The sequence below is a fragment of the Brugia malayi genome (genome assembly GCF_000002995.4).
Source record: "Brugia malayi strain FR3 genome assembly, contig: Bm_v4_Chr3_scaffold_001, whole genome shotgun sequence".
In the NCBI taxonomy this organism is placed as follows: domain Eukaryota; kingdom Metazoa; phylum Nematoda; class Chromadorea; order Rhabditida; family Onchocercidae; genus Brugia; species Brugia malayi.
In genome coordinates, this window is record NW_025062477.1 from 6,726,007 (window position 1) to 6,753,823 (window position 27,817).

At 33.8% G+C, this 27,817-nt stretch overlaps 7 protein-coding genes across 9 annotated transcripts; 3 read left to right on the forward strand and 4 right to left on the reverse strand.

Moving 5' to 3' along the window:
- Positions 1-1,067: 1,067 nt before the first annotated feature.
- On the forward strand, positions 1,068-2,602 carry Bm3683 (Uncharacterized protein; the record flags this gene model as incomplete). Of its 2 annotated transcripts, XM_001900973.1 has the most annotated exons (5): positions 1,068-1,280; positions 1,391-1,612; positions 1,729-1,950; positions 2,221-2,393; positions 2,482-2,602. In XM_001900973.1, the coding sequence occupies 5 exons, from the start codon at positions 1,068-1,070 to the stop codon at positions 2,600-2,602; spliced, it is 951 nt and encodes a 316-aa protein (XP_001901008.1). The 2 variants fall into 2 exon arrangements, with proteins under 2 accessions (XP_001901008.1, XP_042936147.1); XM_043080213.1 differs by lacking the exons at positions 2,221-2,393; positions 2,482-2,602 and adding an exon at positions 2,394-2,399.
- A 455-nt stretch (positions 2,603-3,057) lies between these two features.
- Positions 3,058-4,822, reverse strand: Bm2345 (Uncharacterized protein; the record flags this gene model as incomplete). The annotated part of the gene is made up of 8 exons (XM_043080214.1): positions 3,058-3,246; positions 3,470-3,561; positions 3,715-3,846; positions 3,936-4,134; positions 4,231-4,236; positions 4,374-4,381; positions 4,750-4,777; positions 4,817-4,822. The coding sequence occupies 8 exons, from the start codon at positions 4,820-4,822 to the stop codon at positions 3,058-3,060; spliced, it is 660 nt and encodes a 219-aa protein (XP_042936148.1).
- Positions 4,823-6,306: 1,484 nt separating this feature from the next.
- On the forward strand, positions 6,307-8,592 carry Bma-slc-25A10 (Uncharacterized protein; the record flags this gene model as incomplete). Its single annotated transcript, XM_001900975.2, has 8 exons — positions 6,307-6,441; positions 6,501-6,620; positions 6,907-6,967; positions 7,270-7,388; positions 7,742-7,972; positions 8,077-8,157; positions 8,350-8,406; positions 8,479-8,592. The coding sequence occupies 8 exons, from the start codon at positions 6,307-6,309 to the stop codon at positions 8,590-8,592; spliced, it is 918 nt and encodes a 305-aa protein (XP_001901010.1).
- A 1,251-nt stretch (positions 8,593-9,843) lies between these two features.
- On the reverse strand, positions 9,844-14,003 carry Bm5097 (Uncharacterized protein; the record flags this gene model as incomplete). The annotated part of the gene is made up of 9 exons (XM_043080215.1): positions 9,844-10,028; positions 10,126-10,263; positions 10,575-10,740; positions 11,021-11,247; positions 11,589-11,850; positions 12,088-12,213; positions 12,861-13,060; positions 13,523-13,658; positions 13,938-14,003. 9 exons carry the CDS (start codon positions 14,001-14,003, stop codon positions 9,844-9,846), a joined length of 1,506 nt encoding a protein of 501 aa, XP_042936149.1.
- A 5,215-nt stretch (positions 14,004-19,218) lies between these two features.
- Positions 19,219-19,940, reverse strand: Bm1015 (Uncharacterized protein; the record flags this gene model as incomplete). The annotated part of the gene is made up of 2 exons (XM_043080216.1): positions 19,219-19,246; positions 19,792-19,940. 2 exons carry the CDS (start codon positions 19,938-19,940, stop codon positions 19,219-19,221), a joined length of 177 nt encoding a protein of 58 aa, XP_042936150.1.
- A 1,970-nt stretch (positions 19,941-21,910) lies between these two features.
- On the forward strand, positions 21,911-22,794 carry Bm1016 (Uncharacterized protein; the record flags this gene model as incomplete). Of its 2 annotated transcripts, XM_043080217.1 has the most annotated exons (3): positions 21,911-21,967; positions 22,232-22,312; positions 22,705-22,794. In XM_043080217.1, the coding sequence occupies 3 exons, from the start codon at positions 21,911-21,913 to the stop codon at positions 22,792-22,794; spliced, it is 228 nt and encodes a 75-aa protein (XP_042936151.1). The 2 variants fall into 2 exon arrangements, with proteins under 2 accessions (XP_042936151.1, XP_042936152.1); XM_043080218.1 differs by lacking the exon at positions 21,911-21,967 and having other exon boundaries at positions 22,280-22,312.
- Positions 22,795-23,088: 294 nt separating this feature from the next.
- Bma-ric-19 (Uncharacterized protein) lies at positions 23,089-27,207 on the reverse strand (the record flags this gene model as incomplete). The annotated part of the gene is made up of 11 exons (XM_001900978.2): positions 23,089-23,160; positions 23,283-23,530; positions 23,822-24,087; positions 24,166-24,242; positions 24,398-24,514; positions 25,470-25,619; positions 25,874-26,030; positions 26,305-26,428; positions 26,647-26,770; positions 26,870-26,981; positions 27,173-27,207. The coding sequence occupies 11 exons, from the start codon at positions 27,205-27,207 to the stop codon at positions 23,089-23,091; spliced, it is 1,482 nt and encodes a 493-aa protein (XP_001901013.2).
- Positions 27,208-27,817: the final 610 nt, after the last annotated feature.

The window sequence follows — 27,817 nt, forward strand, 5'->3', positions numbered from 1 at the left end:
TTAATGAAAACTTTAAGCTGTGTAACTCCTTCAACAGTTATCATTTGTTTATTCAATTTTTCTCTCGTGTACACACATCAACGAGAGTCAGACTTCTTCATTTCACAAACTTCTAAAGGACAAACTTTATTGAGATTCGCTGACATTTGATCATTTATTAAAAAAAAAATGAGTCACAAGGCCATCTCTCATGGCACCCTACCATTATATTATTGATCGGTACGTATCCTACTAGTCTGAAGGCCTTGAGCTTTCTTTTCTTCATATTAAAGTGAATATGTTCTGTGTCTTTTGCCCTCGCGATATCAGAACATGTGAGTTTAGGTGATATACTTGATAACAATATCTCATTCAAGTTTGGAATAGGTGAATGGGGTTTGCATGTTTACTGGCCTGCAAGATAATATTTATTATATTTGCTCATTAAAATTTAATAAATGAGTTTTTGGGAATAAGCATCGGAAGCATCTTTGAATGAAACGATAGTTCAGAATGAATAATTACTCTGGTTATCAAGTCCACTCATTCATTTCGATTGCTGCTGCTTTATCGGAACTGATAACAACACCTTGCAAACATAGTAAATGAATGATGGGTGGACCACCTTACAACTGCTGGATGTTAAATCGTCTCTGACACAATAATAGTTGGCAGCATTCTCTGAACGCTTTTTGCCATTCATCTTCAGTAGAATTGATAACGACTGATATGATCAAGTGGCAAAAATGTCTGCAACTATTACTAGATTTTTTTCACAACTATCTTATAAGATTGTTAGATTCAGATAACTCATAAGTCAGATCATGATCATCAGTTACATAGTCATCGGACGAGTCAATAGAATGTAAGACGATCTGAAGTTTAAGCAGTTTGGTTCGATGCTGCGCAACAGAAGATTTTATATACTGTTGTATATCCATCCATATGTAATGTATCATCTCACAACTATATTCGGTGGCTGAAGACAGTGTCTTGTTAATTACGCTGAAAAAACTTTAACTTTCAGGAATATTGCAGTTGCAGTAGTAGGATCAAAAAAAAAAAAAAAAAACATTTTGTGGAATGTGATGTGTTCTAATTTACTAATAAACTTTCTCTTAACACTGTTACAAATACAATTTGCTATCACTTTTCAAGAATATGATCCGCAATTTGCTCGTTTTGTATTTGAGCATGCAGCTGCAGCGTACTCGAGAAATCCATTGAATTGTCTGGCAAAATATTACGGTACTTATATTCTACAACAAGGCAATGTATCGTGTGACCACTTACATGATGAGGTATTTTCGCCAAATTCCCAGCGCATTCAAGTTTCAAATGACCAATAGTCATAACAAATTGTCCGATTATTTTTTTTTGAAAGAATTGTGTGAAACTTATATAATTTCAGTGCCTATATTACATATCACAGTCCCCCACTCACGTCATTGTCGGATTTGGCGGTACACACTCCAAACTTCAACTCGCTGCTGAAGTTCTGGCAGCTATGGCAGAACCAAAAGCAAAGTTCATTGCAGGCGGATCGGTGCAACGTTATTTCAATGCGGCGTTCAGATCTGTCTGGAAAGATATATGGCACATGCTGAGAAGAACAGTGAAGGCAGATTTGTTGGTCTGTTCTAACTTATTCGAAAATTCTGGGATCGGATTTATTTTATAAATCTAGTATTCAAATCAGGGCATTACGAATGATCTTATTATCGGTATATTCATTTGCACGTTTTGCAGACAAATAGCACTCGGCCGATAATATTTACCGGACATTCACTTGGAGGTTCGCTTGCATCCTTAGCCAGTGCTCATCTTGCATATTTTTATGCTAACAGGAAGCTTAACATAGATATTCGACTTATAACATTTGGTGAACCTAGGACAGGTAATCGAGACTATGCATTCGTTCATGATACATTGGTACCTGCCAGTTTCCGCATTGTACATCGAGGAGATCTGGTAAGTTATCAATTATAATGCTGTGTTATGACATTGAATGAAAAATGATACGTCCTAAAATGCTAAACTCTATAAGTTATAATTATTAAGGTTTGTATTCCACTTTTCATTTTTATGTCATCACAAATCTGATACAGGAAGAAAACAGCAAATAAAGCCATGAAATAGGCAAATCGAGTCGACAAAATCATCAGAATCGATTTAAAAAGTTCGAAAAAGGAAAATTTTTAAGAAATTTAGGAACGATTTAAGATACTGCATCTATTTAAGGTACCTCATCTTCCAAATTGTTTAATCAACCTACGAACGTTTGAATGTAGTTCACGATTTGGCTTTGGACCATATCATCACGGACTTGAAGTCTGGTATCCTGAAAATATGACCGGAACCCCTCCACATAGGGTTTGTTTGGGTCAACCGCTGAATGAGGATAAAACTTGCAGGTCTGATTTGTTTTGCGTTTTGAAAAGAACAAAAATTCCATTTTCCGACTTCTCATGAGGAACCTTGTTGAAAATTCTGTTTTCGCAGCGATGGTTATTATCGGCACTACACTATCAATGATCACTTATTCTATTTTGGTGAACATGTCAGTAATTATGGTATATCAGGATGCAAGACAAGCGGAACTATTGCCAAAACAAATTTATAGTGAGGGAAGAACTCATCGAATCAAGTCTTTGTTGTCGCAGTTTTATTGCTTATTGTTTTAAGGTTTCAATGAAATTGCAGGGCATTCCCGAAAAAAAATGAAAACATTACATATAGTACTAGAAACAACTTCTTGCAGTAATATTTATAGTTGAATATTCTAATTATCGCAATTCACCCTTCTACATATTCATAAGCTAGTAAACCATTATATTGAAAATCTGAGGATATTCATAGTTAAATATTGCCCATAAAATCACTATAAGTCATTCAAACACATCCGCTTCCCTTTAACGTGATATAGTCGCATGGCGGACATAAGGCAATACAGAGAGTTTTTCAGTTTCGAGTTTGTTTGATAAATTTATCAAACATTCCACCTTTCAAATTCAAAATGAAGTCAATAAAGCCATATTCAATTATAAAAAAATCCAATAATTAAACAAAACAACAAAATTAAATAGCAGTGTGCCTGGTAGAGTTGTATAATGGTACCAATTCGCGCATCACTGGTGAGATTAATCCATCATGCGATTTGTTTGCATCTTGAATTAAATAGTATGTTGATACCAATGACAGAAGGAATGAAAATAATAGCAAAGACGTCGACGCCAACGACAAATAGAAAGCAGAACCAATTTCTTGCTAGAAATTAAAATCATTTCAAAATTCACTCGGCCTTATAGAATCTGAGTTCGAACATAAAAAACTCAACTATGATTTTATCGGTAATTGAAAAAGCTAATGTAATGTACGGAATATAGTTGAACGTGATAAATACATAATCGGCCCTAAAATTCGAAAATGACACGCTTGAGCCTCTTCGACCATTTCTAATCCTAAGCTAAAGCAGTAAACAGCAACTGACCTCGTAAGTCCCAACAAGTCCATGCACAAATCGACTGTCAACTCGATGTGCAGCAAAGAAGAATATCGCATTTGCAACAGTCGAAAAAAATACTGCAATAATAGGTGTTACGATCCAATAAAATGCTGAATAAATCAAACAAGATAGCCGGAATAATCTAAATATTCAGTTTTGACTGTTCTTTAACTCCGATCTTATTCAATGATTAGCAATTAAATAAGCTGAAAAACAGTAAAATAACGAACGTGAGATGAAGATGAGGATAGTAAAGAAAACAGCAACAGGATTACTACATGGAGCACAAATGCCACACAACAGCGCCAGTCCATTAAATGCAAAGACCACAATGAAGCATATTAACACAGCCTTTTGCCAACCTACAAACACTATGATTCTAGAGTTACTGACAATAGTTATTAACGTCTCATCCTAAATTAAAGAAGTGCAAAGTAAAAAATGGAATCACCAAAAAACTGATGATACTCAGCTTCACCAGCAGCACTATTTTGATTTACATCCAGTAGATTCTCATCAATAATCTCTCGAGCATTATGATCAAACTTATATGTGCAGAATAAAGTAGTTTGCTGCATTTCCTTGTACTCTTCACTGTTTACTGGGTGTGAATGATGACGCGGGCGAGTGCAATCTTGCCATAAACCGTGCTGCAAATCCTATGATCAGTGAGGGAAGAGATGAAAAAAGGGAAGAAAAAGTAAGCGAAGATAAATCAAGCAGTTAAATATGCATTTATCTTTTACATGATGCTGTGCACGGAATTCGCGTATATCGACCACTTGCCATGAAGGCGAGAGAACAGCAATGATAGATGTACCCAATGCAATAAGAAGTAGGACCAAACAGCCAATCAGTACTGCCTTTTGTGCCCTGTATCCAGTATTACCCATATTCCTAAAATTAATAAAAATAGAAACAGTAAATTCTTAACCCTATTTAACGATATAAACACTCATCAAACACAGATTTTTCTTAACTACTTTGAACTGTTCTTCATTTACTGTATGGTTATGGTATTTGAAAGCACTCATCAAAACTAATTACAGACAACATAACAAATAGCTTAGTGAGAAACAATGTCAACCAATCTGCGGAAACCCAACTAAGTCCCAAATGAATATATAGGTCTTTTGCTTCCCACCTAAAATGTGTATTTAACTTCATCTAATAATATCTTCTATAATGAAATAAAGAACTGTACTCTACAACATGAAGAGAATGAAATAAACAGTTTGAAATTACTCATTAAAAGATATCATTACCTTCACACAAAGTTGTTTGAAGGAAAATCTGAATTCGACCACTATTTGTTCTTGATCATCCACGGACTGTCATTTAGGAATAAAATTTATAGATAATATCTTTATTTCATGACCTGACACAAAACGGGTTTACTTAAATTATACGGCCTTCTTTCTTGAAATAGACATTAGCAGCAGACATTACCGAATTTTTTATACATGCTTTTACAAGATTTAATGGTAAAGGCTCTTCAACAGCTAATTCGGAAATTAAGTACTATTGATTTAATTTCCAAAATTGTAGCAGAATATGAGCGCTGATATTAGTAAGGACAGTGCTGGGATTGGTTGAAGTTCCGAGAGAAGAGTAATGTTATCGTCAAGGATACAAACAGGTTGCACACACTACACGCACATGAATGCGCATACACATATACAGACACATACACGCACATCATATATGCATACGTACATACATACACACACAAAGTTTGTCACAGAAAATTTTACAAGGCATGTATGAGCCATTTGGAATATTCGCACCTTCCACGAAAGGGAGGAGGTGCGAGAGCGCAAACAAAAACGATACAAATGACCATTTGGACAACATAGATAAAGTGCCGTAATCATTGAAAACTTTTGGAATATGAACGATTCGGACAAAAAAAAAAGAAAATCCACAAGTCATAGAGACTGGGTAAGTATTAATTTAAAAATCCAAATTAATCCTAGCAAGTAAGTGACTTCATGAATGAAAGTGTAATGTAAAATCTTACCACATTATTGCTTAGAAGATCAAACCACAGTCGCAGACTTCCAATCAACTTTTATTACTGACGGTAACTGACAGGTAACAGTTAACCTTAACAGCATTTGAAGATGTAGAATAAAGAAGTCATTGATCGATGTGTTCACATTTAATATGAAGTAGTCCATCAGCCTGCATCGAACACGACACCGCTAAGAATAACTCTGAAAGTACGTCGATGAGTTGTTTAAATAATGAATATGTTAGTGATGGCAGGAATCATTTAATCAGTCATTGAAAGTGCAAAAGTCAAGTCGATCGTCCTCTTTCTTCTTTTTCTCTTCCGAAATTTATAGATAAATTACAGAAAAGTTAACTCAAATTTGAGCATGTAACAACCCTTCCTTTAGAAAATTTTCAGTGACAATGACTAGACAGTTAATTGGATGTGATAGACTGTTAAGTATGTGCAGTACAGGTGTATAGTCAGGAGATAAGGTAGTGGAGAAGTGCAAGAGGGATGAGAAAGCAGGAAGCGCTTCAGGAAAGGTCACTCGCGAGTAGGCTGAGAAGTTGCGATAATCGACTGAGTGAACGCATATTCTTCTCTTCCCTTGTGCAGTCATACAGCGCAGAGGCAGCAGAGAAATAGCGGAAAGAGCAGCAATTATCCTTGTTCCTTACTCTTCCGGTCTTTCTGAGGTCGGTGAGGCCTTTCGGACGGAATAGCTGGAGCAGAAGTGAGTGCTAACTAGTTGAAGTGAAAGGTGGGAGAGGGTTGCTATTAGCGGTGCAGGAAGTGACCATTACTGTTGTAGGGTTGACCGTTCATGATTTCGACGAACGTTGCAGGTGCAGAAACAATGTCAGTGCAGTCTAGGGAACAGCGTCTCAGTCGATGGTACTTTGGTGGTACAGCGTCTGCTGGTGCAGCAATGTGCACGCATCCACTTGATTTACTTAAGGTTAGCCAAGCAGTATTGTACTCGTGAAGGCTCTTATCATGATCCATAAGGTCTTTTAGGTACATCTGCAAACTCAACAACATGGTCAGGTTGGTATTTTTGAAATGACGATGAAAATTATTCGAAGCGATGGCATTCGAGGTCTCTATAATGGCATTTCAGCCTCTCTGTTAAGACAGGTAATATACGAAACATTTTCATTTTGTTAATTATTTGTGGTGATTTTACTTGGATGTTAAATAACTAACAAAAGAGTAGCCGATAACTATTAGAGAAATGTGCGGTTTTTTAAGAATTTGCATATAATGAATCAGTAAAGATTTTCAAAATATTTTAAAAGTAGTGCTTCTTTTCCAAGGGATTTTGTATTAGTCTTACTTCAGTAATAAAGATAAGGTGCATCTAGTGATTATAACAGTAGGATACGTACTCTTAGCAGATTGCTGCTATATTTATGCTTTTCAGATGACCTATTCTTTAACACGTTTTGGCATGTATGAGCAGTTGAAGAAGCAGTTCCCGGGTGGTTTGTTTCTTATTTATTCCTATCGGTTAAAAATAGGTAAAAATAGATGAACCTGTTTGTGAGATACGTTTATGCAGAATGGTTTGGAAACGGTTTCTTGATGCTATTGTGGATTTTGCTCCTAGATTAGAAAATATGTGATACGAGTAGCTAGACTAAGTTATAATGGTTGGGTAATTTATACTTTATTATTTATTATAAAACTATGCTAATATTCCAATTACAGAGTGTAACATGGGAAAAAAATTTGTGGGATACAGTAGACGCCTTCATCTTCTGTGTGTTATTTAAATGCATTGTAGATTCAACTACTATTCCTTTCTATCAGAAAGCTGCGATGGCGGGGATGAGCGGAGCATGTGGTGGTTTCATTGGCACACCTGGAGACATGATTAATGTGCGCATGCAAAATGATGTGAAGGTTCGTAGTACTCTTTTTAAATGCATTAGAGTGTCATAAGATTAGAATATCTTTTATCTCCAGCAAAACGCTAAGTGTGTAGAAATTTTCAAACAAGTGATCGTTCCCATGTCTTGATGAATAACAGATATGATGCATATAACTTTATTCTGAAATGGAAGTATAGGGAAAACTTGGGTGTCAGTTTTATATTTGATGCTGATTTAATGCTGAATGCGACATATTAAATCTTTTGCAGTTATCAGACCATGATATAGCTAGTTAGTCGGCATTATCTAACTAATGAGTTAATAATTAATTAATTAACTCATTGGTCAGGTATTGTTCCAAAATTTATTTACAACTCTTTCTAGTTACCGCCAGCGGAACGGCGGAATTACAAGCATGCCTTTGATGGGTTGTTCCGAGTAATGCGTGAAGAAGGCATCACTAAACTTTTTAATGGGGCTGCAATGGCAACATCTAGAGCTGTTTTTATGACCATAGGTCAGCTATCGTTTTATGACCAAATCAAGCAAGTCGCCATCGCATCGGGTTATTTCAAGGATACTCCAACAACTCATTTCGGATCTTCATTTGCTGCGGTATCATATACTATTTCCTTATATAACTTTAATCACTTTTTTTTTTACGTAATTTGATTTGCACTTAGTATAGTTTGCAACAAAACCAATGAAAAATTTTTAAGGCATCGATTGCGACAGTTCTAACTCAACCGCTAGATGTTATGAAAACACGTATGATGAACGCAAAACCCGGCCAGTTCACTGTAAATTTTTTTTACTACTTTATACTTCATTTATATGGTGTATATAGAGTGAGCAAAGAAATCTGATTTGTCTGTCGGTGCGCAACATCGAACTAAGCTTGGTAATAGTAATATTTGTGTTTCATCCCTTTAGTGTACTTCTTTAAAAAAAAATATCTAAATTTAAAGTGAAGATTGAGTGAACATTTGCAGAGTATCCTGTCCTGCTTCTTATATACTGCAAAACTTGGACCAACTGGCTTTTTCAAGGTAAATCATTTTTTTTTTCTTACCTCATCTTTAGGTTCTCGAATCTGTAAAAATTTAATACGTAATTTGCAGGGTTTCATACCAGCATGGGTTCGATTGGCGCCACAAACGATCCTTACTTTCATTTTCTTGGAACAGCTTCGCTTGAATTTTGGCTATATTCGAGCCCCTTCAGCGAAACAATGACCCAACATGCAAAAATTATTTTTATTTATTCTGCGGTGTCAGTTTTGCAAACTGAATTCAATCCTACTAGCAAAAATATGAGAATTTTATTGAGTACGAAGTGCATAGGTGCTTTTTCGAATATTTAACCAGTCACTAACTGATGTCACTTTTTAGTGAAGCTCATAGTTTTGATTCCATTAGTATTTGTAGATATCTTCAACTTTAAAAAGCAAAGATAAGAATTTTAAACAACGCCTCAGTTCCTGCAGTTGTTTGCTTTTTTAAATTTACCGCTATGCTTATTGTTTCGAGTATTTGAGCTAACTGTAATTATTACTCTATTCGATATCGATATTTCCTTACTGGTATCCTTATATCACTACGCTTTAAACAAGGATTATGAGAAACTTACAGTCATTTAGTACATCAAATAACACAATTACTAGCATCAAGTTCTACGTCAATGATAAAACGAAGATGGTTGGGACGAAGTGAAGGAAATACGATCTCATTATATATGAATATATGAGAAAGAGATAACAAGAATGGAATAGTCTTGTGAATGTGCGGATACATCACAAGAAAGAAAACCTATTACCTGAAAAGAAGCAAACTTTGGGACAGAAAAGCATTGAGAAATATTTTTTTTTCTATAGAAAAAGTAGCACAATACATGCAAAAATGATTGAATAATCTGGGAAGTCGAAATATTATGCAAATAATACGAGCACTCTGTATAAGACAAATTATGGTTGGTTATGACGAGTTTCGGAATGCTTCACAAACTTAGTCATTAATTAAATAGCATCATTTTATTTCAAATCATGCAAAAGTTTATATTTCTTTTATTAAGAAACTGCCAATCCATTATTTACAACAGTTTGCGTTTCTCACCCAACATGAAATTTTATTGAACTAAGATTTTCATTTCATCACGCATTTTGAAATGAACATTTTCTATGTGCTCCTCATCGGTGCAATTTCTGTTTATGAAAGTGCGTTAAAAGCGTTACGAATTTGGAGTTAAAAGCGGCCTATTTACACTATGTGAAAAAAAAAAGCCGTGATTAAATCTGAAAACCAAAGACTTGCCTATTCTTTTAGTACAGGATCGAGAGTATACCCACTCAGATTCCAAGAACCATTCCCCTTTTTGATATGATTTAAGTCTCTTATTTTTCATGTAAATTTTTGGAATGAAAGAAATTAAGTCATACCATATACAAAATGGAAAAGCTATCAAAACATGAAATTACAACAACACACCAATTAAACGTATCGCATCGAGAACTGTTCACGAGTAAATTCACCAGATGAAGCAATTGATGATGCATAATCGGATGAACCTGCTGTTCCACCAGCGGCTCGTATCTCGGCGACTGATGGGGCTGTCGGTGTTGCCGCAGTGATTGTTGAATTCCGACGTTCTGGTGGTGGTGGGGGTTTACAACTACCTAAAATTAACTTTTTTCGACAAATCTTGCTTATCAGAAGGTGACAAAATCGGGAAAGAATATATAATTTGATCTTATCACAATCATTGGGAATTACCCGAACGAATACGAATTGTTTGATGCGTCACAGAAACAGCTGCCGTGTTACAGTAAGAATCAAGTTCCGAACCCAGTTTATCGATCTGTTCAATAGTTTCAGCAATCAGTGAAGCACTCGCCTTTGTTTGATCATTTGCTGGAAAAACAAAACAAACACTATCTGCAAGCAACCAGGTCTAAGTCACTATTTAAAAAAGTTGCAGTGGTGAACATTTATATTTTCATGCATTTTATAAATTATTTCGAAATGGAAATGTTTTGAATCCATCACTATAGGTAAGGCGTTTTGCAAAACAGATATCACTGGAACAGTAAAATCTGTAAGATAATTCTAACTTCAATCCTGCTGCCGCAATAACAGCGATACTCATAGTTTTATGGATTGGTTTTTTTTATTAAAAACTGAACTTCTAATATGTGAAAACTAGCCATCTTTTCCTGTAAAACAGCCATTATTCACATGGCCATTACGAGTTATAAGAGATGTCCCGTTTGGATGTGTTGTTATATCTTCATATGCAAAACTTAATGGCCTTGCTGGTCGCCTTAAAACTGATTCATCTGATACATTTGCCGATGACGATGATAGCAGGGTTCCTTTATGATGAGGAGTCTGGAAAAGGTTATCAAATTATCCAAATTCCATGTCTGTTTTGCAATAAAAGTATGAAAAACAGCAACATAAGTTTTATGAAAAAAAAAAAAAAAAAACAGTGACTAAAAAGAAACTAAATGCAGCTATACAATAACGGTTCAATATAATTTTAGCATTAATCAAAGTCGCATTTTGATATAACCCATAAATTTTAATTGGTATAACTCTTCAATAATCCTGATATCAGTCATACAAATGATTAGTTAAAATCGTTTATGACTTCAAGAATTTACATTACCATAGTAACTTCAACAGACGACCCGTGAAAATCAGGAGCAGCAGAAACAGTGGAATTGGAGAAAGAAATGATTTTTTTGGGTAAAGGTGGTTTTTTTAATGCAAATTCCAATGGCTGTGATGGAGATGGAGGTGCGTAAGTTCGAGGATTAACGGCTGTACGTCGTGGCTGTTCTACTACTGATATTGTATGAGCCCGTACCGATGAAGTCGAATTGGATGAAAAACCTGAAATTCAAGAGAAAGAATAATTCATTCATTCATCCATCCATTAGTGATTAAAAAAATTCATTCAGACTTATAACTGGGATTTTACTACATGATCCTTGACATTTTTGAGATATCAAGCGTAAATATGAGATTGAAACTCAAAGCTATTAAAATAAATGAAAGTGGTCCACAGACATAATTCCACTACACAGTGATACAAATATTTAGATCTTCATACAAGTCAAAAAATTTGTCCACTTAAATCATAAAATACGAATTGATCATTAAAGTCGTGGCTGAATCAAACAAACTGGTTTGATGGAAAGTATTCTTTAACTTCATATCGAAAAAGATCTTACCAACCACTGCAGTTGGCCATGTACATGTGCTGGGTGTTGGCGATGGTGTTCTCCTTGAGATATCATCGCCACTGTATATGCAAAAGGATCGACTAGCATTCTTAGATAAACAGCTACGCCACGAATTATCTGATCCTTGATGTATGTCATTTAAAATAGTATCAATGACTGTTGCAGCCTTGCCAGATCGGATCGTGACATGCAAATGATCTGTCACCTGTCGAAGATGACTGCTTTCATCTAAAAGCCCCAACTGACTGTTCTGAAATAATATTTTCTGAAATAGAAAAAGTCAAAATTTTTTATGACCATCAATAATACCGAATTTAATTTTGAGAGATTAGGATTAAAGAAATCTCAATATTTCAAACAATATCATTCTTCAAAAAACTAGGAATGATAAAATCCTCCTACACATATCAATTAACTCACTGGATCTGAGAAAAAGAGTTTGGGGGATAAAGTGATGAGTTCAAGTATGTTTCGATACAGTACTTACAAGAACAGGAAGTAGAGCTGTGACAAAAAATGACATTTGATTCCTCTGTTCAGTAAGCAAAGTTTGAGAGATGCGACGTTGTTCATCAACAGCGCTTAAATCTATACCGCCTTTACGTGAACGGATCTGTGATAAAAACAAAATACATATTATTCACTTTCAAGAAGAAAAAAAATTCCATTTGTTACGCATAATAAATAAACAATAATGATTAACCATAAATTCTATGCACTGTAACTGTAACCATAAATTCTAGGAGCAACTCAAAAACTATCAATAGTAAAGGATTATTTCCCGAGCCAACTGTCTTTCAAAGAGGGTAAAACCATTGGCTTATTTTGAGAGAAAAGGACCATTGTGTGGCCCAGACAGAACTTAGTAGAAGTTATTACAGCTATAATGAATATTCTGTGTCCTTTCGCTTATTTTCTATCATTTAACTCACTGGCCAGACAAATGATGACTGTGCTCATAATATGTCTCGCCTGCTAACTCCAGAAAACATAAATTTAAACTGCTTTGTCGGGAAAATATCCATAGAAATTTCAGCGCCTTCGAAATATTAGTCTTTAAGATTAGAACTGAATAATCAAAAACTAAGTCAGTCCTGTTCATTGATGAGTCAAAACATGCAACCGAATTAATTTTGAAGTTGTTAATTCAAAATTCGCATTCGATTTTGAAATTTTTGTTCAACTGAAATATATATATATATATATATGTATGAATGGATGATCAACAGATTACACGATATCTAAAATGTACAGCAGTACCTTGCAATTCACCTTTCGACAAAATTTATTCGCATGTCGATCCATTTCCGTGGTTCGTTGTTTCCAATAAGTACCTTTGTTTTGCAAGCTCATGGCCAGTTCATCGGTTAATGAGTCCACAAAACCACGCAAACGATTTTCAATGGATCGCTGTCGCATGCAAACACGTGTAAGACATGCACCAATATCTCGAGTGGCACCTGAATCATGAATCCAATCTCTCAATCTTCATTACTCGAATCACCAAAACTGAACTACATAAGTTGAGGAACAAGTCCAGATGAATCAAAGTAATTATTCTTGAATAAATAGAAGTTTGTGGAAATATAAAATAAATATCTGAAAGAAAAATTCTCAAAATAATATTATGAGCAAATAAGCATTCACAATAACTATTATTAAGAATAAGTGAATTAACATTCAAGATTTTTTGACGAATCGGAAACATGCAGCAAATTATTTCCCAAGTATCTTTTCCTTTACGAAAAATTTCATTTCCGAGATTAAACTTTGAAAAAAAAAATATAAACGCTATTAGAAAAAATATTGCGTTTGGATTTTAAATATGGTACCTATTTGGTTATCAAATTATATAATGACGCATCAATTTGAGTTAATTGAACATTTATAGCGGACAAATGATGAAAAACTATTAAACATACCTTTTAAATTATTAGCGACATCACCAACAGCTTGCACAGCATCTATGAAAGCATTCATACAAGTCAAAGTCGACTTCATTTGCGACGCAAGTTTAAGAGCTTTCTGAGCGACATTTTCCCATGCTGGATATGTCAACTACAAAAAAGAAAAAATGGCGTTGCATAATGCGAAAATTGTAACCAGTGGATGACCGAAATGTAACTTCAATATTTGACTCTATATGATACACAACATGTTAAAACAAAATTCCATATCAAGAATATTCTTAATGAATAAAATTTATAAATTTCCATCCTAAATACGACTACACATTCCATTTTCCATACTTAGAAATGTCCTGCACCTATTCCTCATCCTAATAAACATTCGACATAAACCGTCGTGAGAACGTTGAGAAAAAGAATATAAACACACCTTCATGTCATGTACAACACTTTGATACATGGAAACCAGTGCATTGAATTCAGCATCACAATCCATTTTGTGTGCTTTTTGTTGTAGTTAACTTATTCAGCTCTGTGCCGTTCAAATAACCCGAAATTGAAGGAAGAAAAAAGTGTGCAAGAGAACGGGGAAGTATGGAAGAGTAGAGGATGATAACAAGAAAATTTAAGACAGAATGCAAGGAATCAACAACTCTGGTAATCAACTATACACTATATGCACATCTTCCCGTACCCGCGATGACACCTGGAATGAAAGTTAACAATAATTTGGAATAATATTTATATACAATTCACTAAATTGATTTTAATGAGAAGTATGAGAAGAAATAACAATAGTAATGTGTAACAGCGGTAAGTATCATAAGTGGTGGACGAATGACACGAAGATTAATAAACTCCCCGTATAACAGCTCATAGTGGTGTGGGATTGCGTTGCTACATACCAAAGCATCGGTATCCCGTGGAATATTTCTACAAACAATTTATGTTCCTCAAAAATGAAATGGCTGGACTAGATTGCAACAGTGACGTCTTATGAAGTGATAAGACAATTCAATTCGGTTCGGTTCGGTTCACTCCTGTCGCGAAACTCGGAATAAGTCTCGCGAGCCTCCAAATAACTTACAAAATATATCAAACAAAATTGTATTAATTCATAATACCAAAACTTGTAACACTCTTTAAAGAAATATAAAACTGTTTCAAATTGCATCTTATGCAAGCAATCATTTATCCAACACTCATCTTCCCATTGTAACCGAGCTTACCTGCTTATCTAGAATTTTCCAACTGTTAACAAAGAGTATGCGCATAGCTTAATATGTTAAAAACTACTCCTTTCTAAATTTGTTTGCAAAATCGAAATATTGTAAAGGTTAGCTAATTCAATAGTCATCAAAAACTGACAACATTACAATCTATCTCTTTCCATATAAAGTGTAAAGATCATCTTTACTCAATGTAATTATGAGCTTGTTACCCTATATAAGGATTTATTTCTTTTGCCTTGGTCAGTTTTTTGTACCAATAAGTTATGATTCGGCTGCTCTCCCACATTCATTTAAATCTCTTAAGTTCTCCATCAATTTATTCATCTTGATCGCATTCGTAGATACTCTATGAAATTATCAGTGTATTGTTGCACTTGTCTATCGCGTTACTAGCGAATAAAATCGTTACAACACACCTTCTACTCAATGCATTCATCTATAACAACTACAATAACAAACAAGGAAGCATACTCTTGAGCATACGAAAGTCAAATTTGACTCTAAGCTACAACAGATGCCACAAGTTTCAGGGCAACTCCTAATAGTAATCAATTTATTCGATACCTTATTAAGCAATAAATTGAAGGACAATACTTATTAATTATAAATTTAATTTGTCTTAACTACAAGACTAATGAAATATCAAGAACATGTATCCTTACAGCAAATATCTTAGCGCAGACTTTGTGGCAAATCTCTCAGAAGGATTTAATAAGGCTGTCATAGGGAAATTCGAAAAAAAATAAAAATAGAAATTGTAACTATTTATTTTTTCGAGATGGACGGAATGAAGTCGAAATTTGATGAAAAAAATGGAAAAGTACGGAATTACGGAATTGCTCTAATTTATCTTTTTCTCTCGTCCTGTATTGATTCTTTGTTTTCCACTTGCTTACAGAATTGATTTGTGACACTTATTTCCAATAAGTATTAACAGTATGAAATGTAATTTTAAATTTTTATAAAGAAGTTGGTATTGTAAGAGAAACTGTAAATCAGCTTCATTATCATCAACACCGAGAGTGGTTTCATGGTTTTTGATCATCCACTGACCAATTGTCATTCAGCCGATTCTTTCAAGTAGACTTAAGTTATATGGATGTTAAGCTTCTTTCTGCTGGACAAATTATACCTTTATAAGCCTTTAACTGATGGTGAAAAGAAACAAATCCTTTATAACAAATATTATATACTAAAAGAAGCAGAAACATTTGAAGGCAAATGTAGGATATTCATATACTTTGTCTGTATGTATGTGTATGTTCAGGTAGATTTCACTGAAATCAAGCAAGTTTTTTAAATGGATGAAAAAGGCGCACTCTCATAATTTTGTTTCCTCAAAAGAAAGTGGTCATTTACTTAAAACTATTTCTGACGAAAGAGAGAATTCGTTAATTTGAAGGTTTCACATTCAAATAACCTAAATTAATCACGACATCTCCATGACTATAATGAGAGATATGAAAGATATCATCACTATTACACTAACAACTCCCAATATCAAGCGAAACCTCTATCTAATCAAAAAATCAGTCAACTCAAAAATATTCGAGTGGGAAAGCCAACTGCAAAGCATACAGCAAAGGCATCATTAGATATGAAAAGTGGAAGGACAAAAATGTGAGCAACTAAGTATTAGCTAAATTTCATTGCTAATTAACTGTTGAATGTGCAAAACGAATGGAAGTGATGGATGGACATTATTTGACAAAATAACTGATAGAAAGGATAGTGGAAGCTTTCCACCTAAAATGTGAAATCGAAATCAAATGAGCGTGGAAACAGTTCTAATACCTATCGCCTATTACGTATTTTTCGTACTGAAAAAGCCGTTCTGTCACAGTATCGTTGTATAGTGTAACTTTGAAAGCAATAAAGTGAGAAAAGTTTAGCGGTAGTTTGATAAATGTTACATTTTAAAAGAAAAGAGTCACTTAAAATTGAGAAGGAATAATGGAGCGGGAGAAGGAGCAGAAATAATGTGCCACCAAGGAAGTAATCATGAGAAACAAGGGTGAGAGGTCAGCCATCCAAAGGAAAATCAGCAACACCTGCAGACGAAGCTACTACCCAAAGGGAAATGAAGACAGGAAAAGCGCCTGCTGCAGCCCTCGCTTTCCCTCTCAACAACTCCTCGATTGCATGGTAGTGCACTGCCCTAATACCCGTGGTGCATGTCCCAGACCAGTCTGTACACCACACACATACATATATATATATAGACAGAGACATAGACACACACACACATGTCGTTATTAAGGGAGTTTAAAAGCGTATTGAACGATTTGCAAGGCTTTATCCCGCAGGAGAGCACACATAATGGAGGGCAGTGTGCCCTCTGCCCTTCTCCATCGCCTGAGGAACCTTTCTGATCGATGGCGACACTGGGAGGACTGCTTGATATGTCGCTGCACTCGATCTGATCTGATTTCATCCCATCCCATACAGTTGTAGGTACTGTTTTCTATGCTCCCCATTTATCAGACGTCCTTTCTGATCACTTCCCTGTGTCACCAACCGACGATATAGAGATGACACGTGTAGAAGAGCCATCACGTATCATTGTTTTATTCATTGGTTAAGAAACCCGCATGATGACCCGATCATTGGTGATAGTAGTCTTCAATATGACATGAGATGCGAAACGCGTAATTAGTAAATAAATGAAGTAATAAGTAGAGACCAAAGTACACATAAGTCAAAGATTGCCGTTGTCTTTTTACTTTATTACTTTGCTGTACTCTGACATAAGTCATGTTTGCTGTTTGCTCATCTTGTGATCAGATACTCGACTCATATGCTGCGGACTCTGTCTCCATACCTTAACGGTCTAATTTTCCTAACATTTTCCCTTTTGTAAATGTGATAACTGACCATTTTCGGTGTATAATTTCATTTTTCAGTTGCTTGCTAAAATTTAAACACAACTCACATCATTAATTTTGCAGATGTGTACACGGAAAGTTTGCAGTCAATTTTTTTAATGTCAAACTTAGCCTAATTAAAGCTACAAAGCTTTTGAGATACGTAATATGACATATAATTCAACATCGTCTATATAAATGAGTTGGTGCTTATTTACGTAGCGCTTGAATATTTGAGATTGTCGGTCATATTTTGTCTAGTTAAATTTCGGAACATTGTCAACGCGACCGATTCTATTCTAGCATATCAGTGTTATTATAAATCTCGGAGAGCTAATCTACCAAAGAAAATAATATTTCGGAACTCATTAGGATGGTCTGTGCAACTTTCTCGTTATCTCAATACATCACTTCTTATCAATCATATGGAATTGAACAGAATATCTCCCGTCATTCCCACTCCATTTTATCACCATGTCATCACTGCTATCACTATCTCGCAATCGTAATCATAATTATCACTGTGTACTCATTGTTAACGTTCTTGTTATCAGTGCTATTTATTTATTGATAGCCGATAAACAAAAGCAACATCATCGGTTTTCAAGCATTGCACAGATACAAAATTTGACAATTTGAGAAAAGAATGTGAAATTCCGCACAAAAGAAAGCAAAATGAAGATATAATTGTGTTTCACTTGTCAATCATTCTGTGACGCGGCTAAAGGATGAATGGAATGAAACGAAACAAAGATGAGAAGAGTGATGCAGAGTAGTCGATGAATCGCATTTGTCATTTATGGAATTCCCAAGTTTTAGTTAAATTGTAGGCTTCTTCAAGCAAAGTGGATTTGCAGATTTACTATGCAAATTATGCTTGTTATAAATTTTGCGTTTTGGAATACTTAAATTATCTGCAATACTTTACTAGAAGTTGAAGGATGAACTGCATGCCGAAACGCTGAATAAATGAAGGAAGCAGATATATACCGCTGTTTAGAGTGAAATTGTAAGAGAGCTGCATTTAAGAACTTTTGAGTCCGAAATATTCCCCCCTTCATCAAGAGAAATAGTCATTTAACGGTAAAGCATAAAGTGCAGCATTTAATGGTTGAATATTATCGCCGTTATTAATGGCCTAAATATTTTTTGGATACTTCTGACTTATGTAAAAGTTGAACTGAACATTGTTTTTTAATATACTCAGAAAAAGCCTATTGCGTTTGTCTTTTTTCTGGGCACTCTTTTCTCCTCTACTCATCCGTACCATACTTACCAACTCACAACCTCCAGCTCGAAGTGCTATCTCACTTCGTTTTGTGTTAATATTAAACTGTATTCATCTAAAACTTCTAAACTCTTAGAAATTGAATGTAAACTTTTTCAGCATTTAGCTTTCAACTTTTAAAAAGTTTCTATTGTTTGTCTGAATCCATTGTATAAAGCGAAACTGTAAATTTTTAGCATTCCACAGCATGTTTTCTTGGGAAAATGGTAGAACAGTTTCTATTAGTTCAATTATGATTGTTGAACATTAATTAATTAAAGTAAGCGATAAGTGATTTGCGGTTCGATGGACTGCTCTGTTGGTGCTCGACATGCCATTCTTGGCCGTTTAATGTGAATCAGTGGATGGTTGTGTTCTGAAAGGAAAAGTGTTGAAGATTTTACTGAGTACCTTTGATTAAAACAGAAGAGCATCCGATTGAATCTATCCAAAAATTGAAACGCATAAACCATAAAAGGCAATTAGCTATGTGATATTTGAAAATTTCGGAAATTTGCTAGGAAATTAGAAATTAGTTACTCTACTTCATTTGACATTAACACCGTAGAAGTATTGTTTCAAGGTTATAATCAATGAATCATACAGGTATTCAGATGGATTACAAATGAGAAGTATGGAAAGCAGGGGAATGTAGTGGACATACATTTTGTGACAAAATTTTTATTTATTGTCGTCTTGAAAACTGCTTCAGTTTTCTTACAACTAATTTCAAATGTTAACTTTTAAAACCGTATTCTTAAACTTCTTGAGATTTATGAAAAAACAAATTTAGATGAAACAGAATTTAGATGTGAATTTAGGATAATCCATCCATATATTTCGATGAAGTTTTAAATGACTGAACTTCGTATAGTAACTGTGATATTTTGAAAATGGATATTTTGAATATTTTAAACTCACGTAGGTTCCTTCTGACTACGCCACACGAATAGAAAGTATGGAATGTCACGTTTTTTAGGACTATACTTTGTCTGAAAATGAAGTTTCAAAGCATGGTAATGATCACTTTTCCAATGTTTGTCTATATTTTTATTAGGGAAGATGTACATGTTTTTCTTTGTTTTGAAGTGAAAAATAAATTACACTGACATAACTTTCGAGTATTTTTTATTAGAAAGATAGCCAAGGCTAAGAGAAGGAAGAGTAATTTGGTCTTCGGTCGATTTACAAAGCAAGAAATGGACGTTGCGCAAGTGAAGAAGGCGAGTTTTTTTAATTCATACATGGCTGTATATGATAAGTTGAAGATGGAGAGCGATGAAATTATTGTTAGGGAAAATAAGCAAATATTTCGTTTAATCAAGAAAAACTTTTTGGATTTTAATGTCGCAAATATTCATTCCTTTTTGATGATCCATGTATTATTCATTCCTTTTCATGAACACCAAACTGCTACTATACTTTTTTCTTCTGCGATTTTACAAGTCTTTTCAAAAATGAATGATTACAATTTGAAGACGAATTTAATAGCATTGCAGTCATGAAATCGTCACTGAAAATCAGTAAAGAAATTGAGAATAAATTAATGCATACATTGATTCAGTTTTCATTTTGTTATTTTCAAAACAAAAACAATAAGGGAAAAAAACTAAATGGGAAACATACGTTTTAAATCAAACTAAAATTGGTTTCTGCAATATTCATAAATCAAATTTATCAGGAAAATTTAATTTTCAATACCGAATGATTAATTAGCTGTCACTGATTAATACTGCCACAATGAATGATTCATGAGCTGAAGTGCCTTTTCAATTTATATAATCATTTAAAAAAAGAAATTAAAAATATATCAAGCCATATTGGTCTTAGAAATAAAAAACTGATTGACTGTTGACGCCTGACAATGCATTTGTGTGATATTGGTGGCGCAGCGCAGAGAAGAAAGTGCAACCTCTGTAAGTTTTATATCAAGCAAAGGGAATTATTGACCAGCACAGCTGGTGACACATATCGGTGACACGCACATACAGATACTTTAACAAGACCACATCGCATGTATCCATTTAAATTTGTCATCGACTGGCACTTGATAAAAGAGAAAGTGAGCATTTTCTCTAAGACATTCTCTCTGTCTGTCCTCCTTTTCTTTCTCTCCCTCTCTCGAAATAAGTTCCAATCAAATTTGTGAAATGTCCACCAAACTAAATTACATAGTTATCATTAAGTGAAACAGGAAAAATATCGAAGACAGGACTAGATTGCGATTAAATTAGAGCATCTTCCAGCACTTCTCCAATGCCTCACTAAATTTTGATTCAATTTAATTTTGTGTAATGAATGGAATACAATGATGTGATTGTGCAAGAAACTGAGTTCAGAATAGAAACAAATTGTTCGACAATTACTGTAGAAACATTCTTTCATTGAATCAATCATTATGACAAAATTTGTGAAACGAAATGAGTAAAATTCAATTGAATGAGCGTAGTATTCATAATTCATAATATCGCAACGATTTCTAAACAGTGTATTTGTCATCAATACTGTCCGTTATTTGGTGTTAAGAAAAGCATTTATTAGTTTTAAATAATATATTTCTACATCACAGCATGTTTGATTATTTCCTAAATAACAATGATAATGATTTACTGATAATGATAGTGACAAGCAATGTTGATTCATTGAGAAGTAGAAAGTAAGTTTGAAAAATTAATTAGTTTATGAGTCTAAGAATTAGACGATAAGACCGCACTTTTTCTCCTCCACAAAGGAAGTAAAAAAAAGTGGGCAAGATTATTTAAGATATATATGACTTTCATTTCAATTATTTGCTGTTTCCATAGTGATGCTGAAATATTATATCAGAGCTGACAACTATTCAGATATTATTAATGCTTTCAGTTGTATATATTTCTAAATCAATTCAAGAAAATTATTAACTTTTATTTTTTTTTAACAAATTTATTTCAAAAACTCACTTAATCTATTTGAATCCCTCACAGATGGCACTCTCGTTATAATACAAATTTTCATCCGGGCAATTGTGATTTCAGATATTTCGACATCTACGACACGAGCAATGAGTAATTTGGCTCGTCATGAGAGGTTATATCAATTTATCAAGCATAAAGAAAGAGTACGTAAAACTTAAAATCTCACACTAAATTTAAATTCCAATTTGCATTACGCAATTTACAGATTTTACGCGTTATAACTTATTATCTCATGATGAATTGCAAAATAATACTATTTGAATTTCTCTGATCTTTATCTATACCGCCTGTGCTTATATTGATCATTTAAAGACGAATGCATCTTTTTCTTTGTCAAATCTTTAACTTTTTTTTTGATAATTCAAAATTAATTTACTCAGTTTACTAAGTCTTTAGCTATTTTCAAGATTCTCAAAGCGAAGCCTGTTGTCGAAAGCAGACCTCGATCCAAATCAATGCCAGCACGCCTAAAAATGTCATCACAAAAGGTTATTTTTTGCATAATTCATTCCTCAAATTTTCAAAATATTTTATTGAAGTTTTTTAAACAGTAAGGAACCTTAGATAATAAATTTTTTAATTTTTGAACCTCTCTGATATTGTCGGAAACTTGAATTATTCCTCCTGCAAATTTTATTACCTATCTAGACTCTCTTCGCTTGTCTATCAGTACGATACAGTAAACTTCAGGAATCAAAACTATTTTATTGATTCCTCAGTTTTGTCACGAACGAAATCGTTCCCTGAAACGTTAAGCTTGATTACTGGAACGATTCCACTAATCGGAATTTTTTAGCTTTCAATTACACTTTCGGTAAGTTTCCTTTGAAATGATCATTTCAAACCACTGTAGCACCATAACAATCTAACACTTTTATAGCGTGATGAAGAAAGAAGGATCCAAGCAGAAAACGAGCGCCTACTGAAGTCATTATTGAAAATATCGGAACGAAAACCGAAGTACTTCTAACTTGATATTCCCAATCGTAATAAATTGTTTCATCTCATTTCAAAAATAGAATTTCAGAAAAAAAAAATGTTTCTTTTGATTTAAATGTGCATTTGATTCCCATAATGTGTGGGACAAATACATGGAGCATTCAACAGATGAAATGAAAAGTTTATCGTATTTTGGAATACTCTGTATTTCATTGCTCTATATGTGTATATAAAACTTGAGAGACCATTTAAGCTTATTCTTTTTATAAACATAAATGAAACATTTGAGATTCCGCAAGAAGTGGGAAGTTGGACCATTGCCAAGTCAACAATTTTTAAACACTTCACTACTATTGACTTCAGCTGTTTCAAGTTCTTTCAAAAATCCTTTCCAAACCTGTAAATTGGAACGCTGAGGTTTTATTGAACAAATCTAGAGTTACATTCAAAATTCAATTCAGACTTGAAGTCCCAGTGTGGAAATATAATTATTCCATTATTTTCCAATATTAAACTTACATCGAAATTCTGATCTGTTGAATCTGCGAACGGATTTGGGAAATCGCTTTCCATTGAAGGAAACTGCAGCAGCTGCGACGGTAGAGCTAACAATGACGAAGATGGCGGAACGGAAGATGAGGAATTTACTGAAACAGGTGCAGTTGTGCTTGTCGTTAGCTTTGACCAGTCAGATGCGAATGAGTTTACTCCAGAAGCATCATCATCCAAAGACAGTAAATCCATCAGATCGGTTGAACAGCGATCCACTAGAAATAAGTAGAACAATAAGCGACAAAATCAATTCATTTTTTCTGACATTGTTCTCTTAATAAAAGTGGTCACGATGGATCTGTGATGTCCAAAGGATTAAGAATGTTAATCTCTTAAATTAGATTTTACGGCATTAAATTAGGATTTACAGCATCAAACTGTCGTAAATTTAATTTAATATGTAACGTATTTCAAGCCAAAATTCCAATATCATTGTTAAATCTCAACATTCTTAATCCTGAGATCTTTCATTTTAAAATGTTATGAGACTAAAATATGAGATTTACTATTTCTATTTAACTTCCATCCTGGTGGAGGAGCTATGGATGGGAATGCAGTGCTTGATATTACATTCCCTGGTTCTGCTTTAACTGATATTAATGTTTGCATTGGTGTATCACTTGTTGGTTCAATGATATCTCCATTTTGACTTCCTTTTGGTAAGCCCAGTGGACTTTCTGTTCTATTGCTTAATAAATCGTGTCCGTTTAAATTCTCCAAATCTTGTAGCACTTGCTCCATTTCCTGTTCACAGTGATCGAGCTCAATTAAGCTGAAAGATATCGAAACATGATTACCACTTTTATCTGCAAAATTTTTTAAGGTTTGGTTAAAAATAGAATAGAAAAACCTTTTGCGTCCCCTTTCCATAGTTGTAATTTGGTCGTCATTCTCACAAGCAAACTCTTTTAAAGGTTCAAGCAGATCCTGCAAACTTATCAACTTATTTGTTGGAGAATTTATTCATCATTAATTTACTTATTGAATCTTCTGATTGGAAGCAACATTTGAAAAAATCCTTCGTTTCCTACAATGATAAAAATATGATGAGTAAAAGTATTCACAATTTAGGTTATAATTACCGTTAGTACTTCAAATTCGTAATGTTTACGACTAGACACAAAATCATAAATCTTCTCATATGCCAGCGTTGTTTGTTCATAATAATTGTATAATAATTTCTGATACGATTCCAACAGCTGTCAAAGTATGTAACAGATTAAATTATTAATCTGAATTATAAGTCGAATTAAAATGGGATGTGCAATTTTCTGAGTTATTCGGTATCATCAAAAATCATTAACACTGAATATTAATCTATCTGCAGAGCAACAATTAGTTTAAAATAATAGGATTTAATTATATTCATGTTTTTTTTTTGCAATCAGAAGGGAATAAGCTCAGCTATTTTTAAAAAATGGATTTCAATAAGGATTTGAACAGGAAATTTATTTTCAAATAAGAATTGCTGAACTCGGAATAAGTCTCGCGAATCTCCAGGGCCTAGGCTTTGGAACCCATCTCCTTCCATATAAAGTGTAAAGATCATCTTTACTCAATATAATTATGAGCTTGTTACCCTATATAAGGATTTATTTCTTTTGCCTTGGTCAGTTTTTTGTACCAATAAGTTATGATTCGGCTGCTCTCCCACATTCATTTAAATCTCTTAAGTTCTCCATCAATTTATTCATCTTGATCGCATTCGTAGATACTCTATGAAATTATCAGTGTATTGTTGCACTTGTCTATCGCGTTACTAGCGAATAAAATCGTTACAACACACCTTCTACTCAATGCATTCATCTATAACAACTACAATAACAAACAAGGAAGCATACTCTTGAGCATACGAAAGTCAAATTTGACTCTAAGCTACAACAGATGCCATAAGTTTCAAGGCAGAATGTTACAAGCATGTATGGAATTGCTTCATTTAAGTATTTTGAAATTAGTCGCTTCTCTCTTCTCTACATTTGCCATATTTTATGTATGATATGAAATGGCTGCAGATTGAATCGTAACTGAATAAAATAGTTTGACGACCAGCTACTATCTCCAAAGTTACATCAAATAACAACCTTTGGAGAAAATGAGTTTCGAATAATGTTTTTTTTTTTTTCAATTTGAAAAATAGTTTTAGTTATACAATACCTGCGAAAATAAATTATAGCGACTAGCGACCAATAAATCAACTTTCTGAAGAGTATCCAATTTCAAACTATCCAGTTTCTCTTTATTTCGCCTAACAACATTTTGCGCTGTACGAAATTTTTCCAAAATATTTTCTGCGTCTGGGTCAAGCTGTAATATGAGAAAATCAGGAAGAGGAGAAAACATAGATGCATTAGCAGCATAAACGTTTGATATCCAGTCCGATCTTAGGAAACTAGTCGATAAGCTGCCAGGAAAATAAATAAGGCTTTACCGAAATCACGCACGACTGAGAACTTCGCAAGACAAAGCAGTCCTTTGAATCCATAATATTGAGTGGAAGTAAAATAAAAATTGATTAACACTTAAGGAGTTCACTCTAGAAACATCTCAAGAGCTATTACCTCTTTACTCGTTTTCTTCATCCATAATAATGATCCTCTGTATCCAGTCCTAGCTTTTTCCGCAGCATCCACTGTATCCGAACAATCCAAGATGGCTCTTTCCGTGAAAACATGAAGCTCACCAAAGAATCGTAATAGAGGATTCCGGATTTGCAATCTAGCAATCAGTTTTTCTTTTTTTTTTTTTTAAACTGGTTCATAACAGCAGAAATTATCAGATTGGTATGTCAATAATCTTTTTTAAAAAATATAACACTAAAAAGGATCTATTGCTAATTCAGCTCATAAAAAGTTACCCAGTTTTAGAAGAAGCAGAGAAATGACAGTTCCTTAAGTCTCCTAAAACCCAATCATAATCAGGAAAAAACGATTTTGTTCAACAATTCAATGGTTATAAATTTAGATTTGAGAAGATATGTTTTAGAAATAACCTGTGATGAACTGAAAGCGCCAAAACTCTTGCAACAGCTATCATAATACGGCCAGCAGCAGTCGCTTCCGCACCACCATTTTCTTTCAACATTTTACTCAGTTTAAATTCCACTTGCACTAATTCTGAAGACAAGTTCCACTTTTTAATGGTAGCGCTTTTTAAGGGATTTCAAAATATAAGTCACACATATGAAAAAGGCATACTGCAAATAAAGTCTAGAAACAAACGTAGTAGTATCAACAAGTTTTTAAATTTCTGATAAAAATTCTAATGCTGAAATCATAAAACACAAAAATGTTGAATAAATTATGACTGATTGATTTGGTTGTGGAAAAAATACCGCTTAGATAATGCTGATAGTCATCGACACAGCAAAGCAGTTGGTCAGATGTTTCTTGAACGAACTGAAAGAGAGATATTTTTGTATCAAATTCCGCATCTGAAGCTAATAAATGCTCATCTTCCTGAAATTGAAATATTTTAAAGTTTCATTTAAATTTATGGCCAAATTTTAAAATGCTCCTTGAGCATTACTATTTGCAGTCAAGTAAACCATCACTAACCTTTTTCCCCAGTTTCTTCCTGATTAATTGTTTAGCTGTCCAATACTGCTGGCGCATTTTATCCAATGCTGGCTCATCAAATCGATCCACAAAGCGATCGAAATTTAAACCGCTAAAATTAAGCGCCAATATTATTTATTTGTTATTATCATTATTATTACTATTATTATTATTTATTTATCTATTTATTGTTGTTATTTATTGATTTATTATTATTATTATTACTATTGCTAATTATCATTATTGTTACTACTAATAATAATTATTGCTGTTATTATTAATATTAAAAAAGCAAAAAATTGCTTGGTAGTCGATTCGTAATGACGTGTATAAGCCATTGTTGCTACCATACAACTTTCAGTTCTTGCATGAAATTTCGAATTTACATTATCCAATGAATTTTTTCGGAAGCCCCTAAATTTGCATTACGAGTGTTTTAATCGACGATGATGTAAATTAAATTATTAAAACATTGATAACAATGATAATACCATTTTTACATTTCAATGGAACTATACTTTACTACTTTATGACTATCCATTTGTTAACAATTATTTACAAAATGAAACTCCCTCTAATACTCTTCAGTCGATGACTTTTATTTGTACCAAATTCTCCTCCCAACTCTACTTCACATTTTTGGGTTTACATTTTTCGTTTATGTATTTAACTTCTAATCACATAATTTTCCGATGTCCTTAAACACACTTCATTTCTATTAGCAGTCTCTTGCAATCGAGTGAAGCATATTTTAGTTGTGCAATAAATATCTTCACTTTCTCATGAAACTTATTCCTCTATGAGCATTATAAGTTTTGATTAGTCACAACGATCCAAGCAGACAAATATGGAAGTACAAAAATGGTAAAATGGCAGAGTTGAAACGTTTCAGTAATGAAATATTAGTTTAAGTAAAAAGTCCGCGTAAAAAGAAAACATCACAGTGTT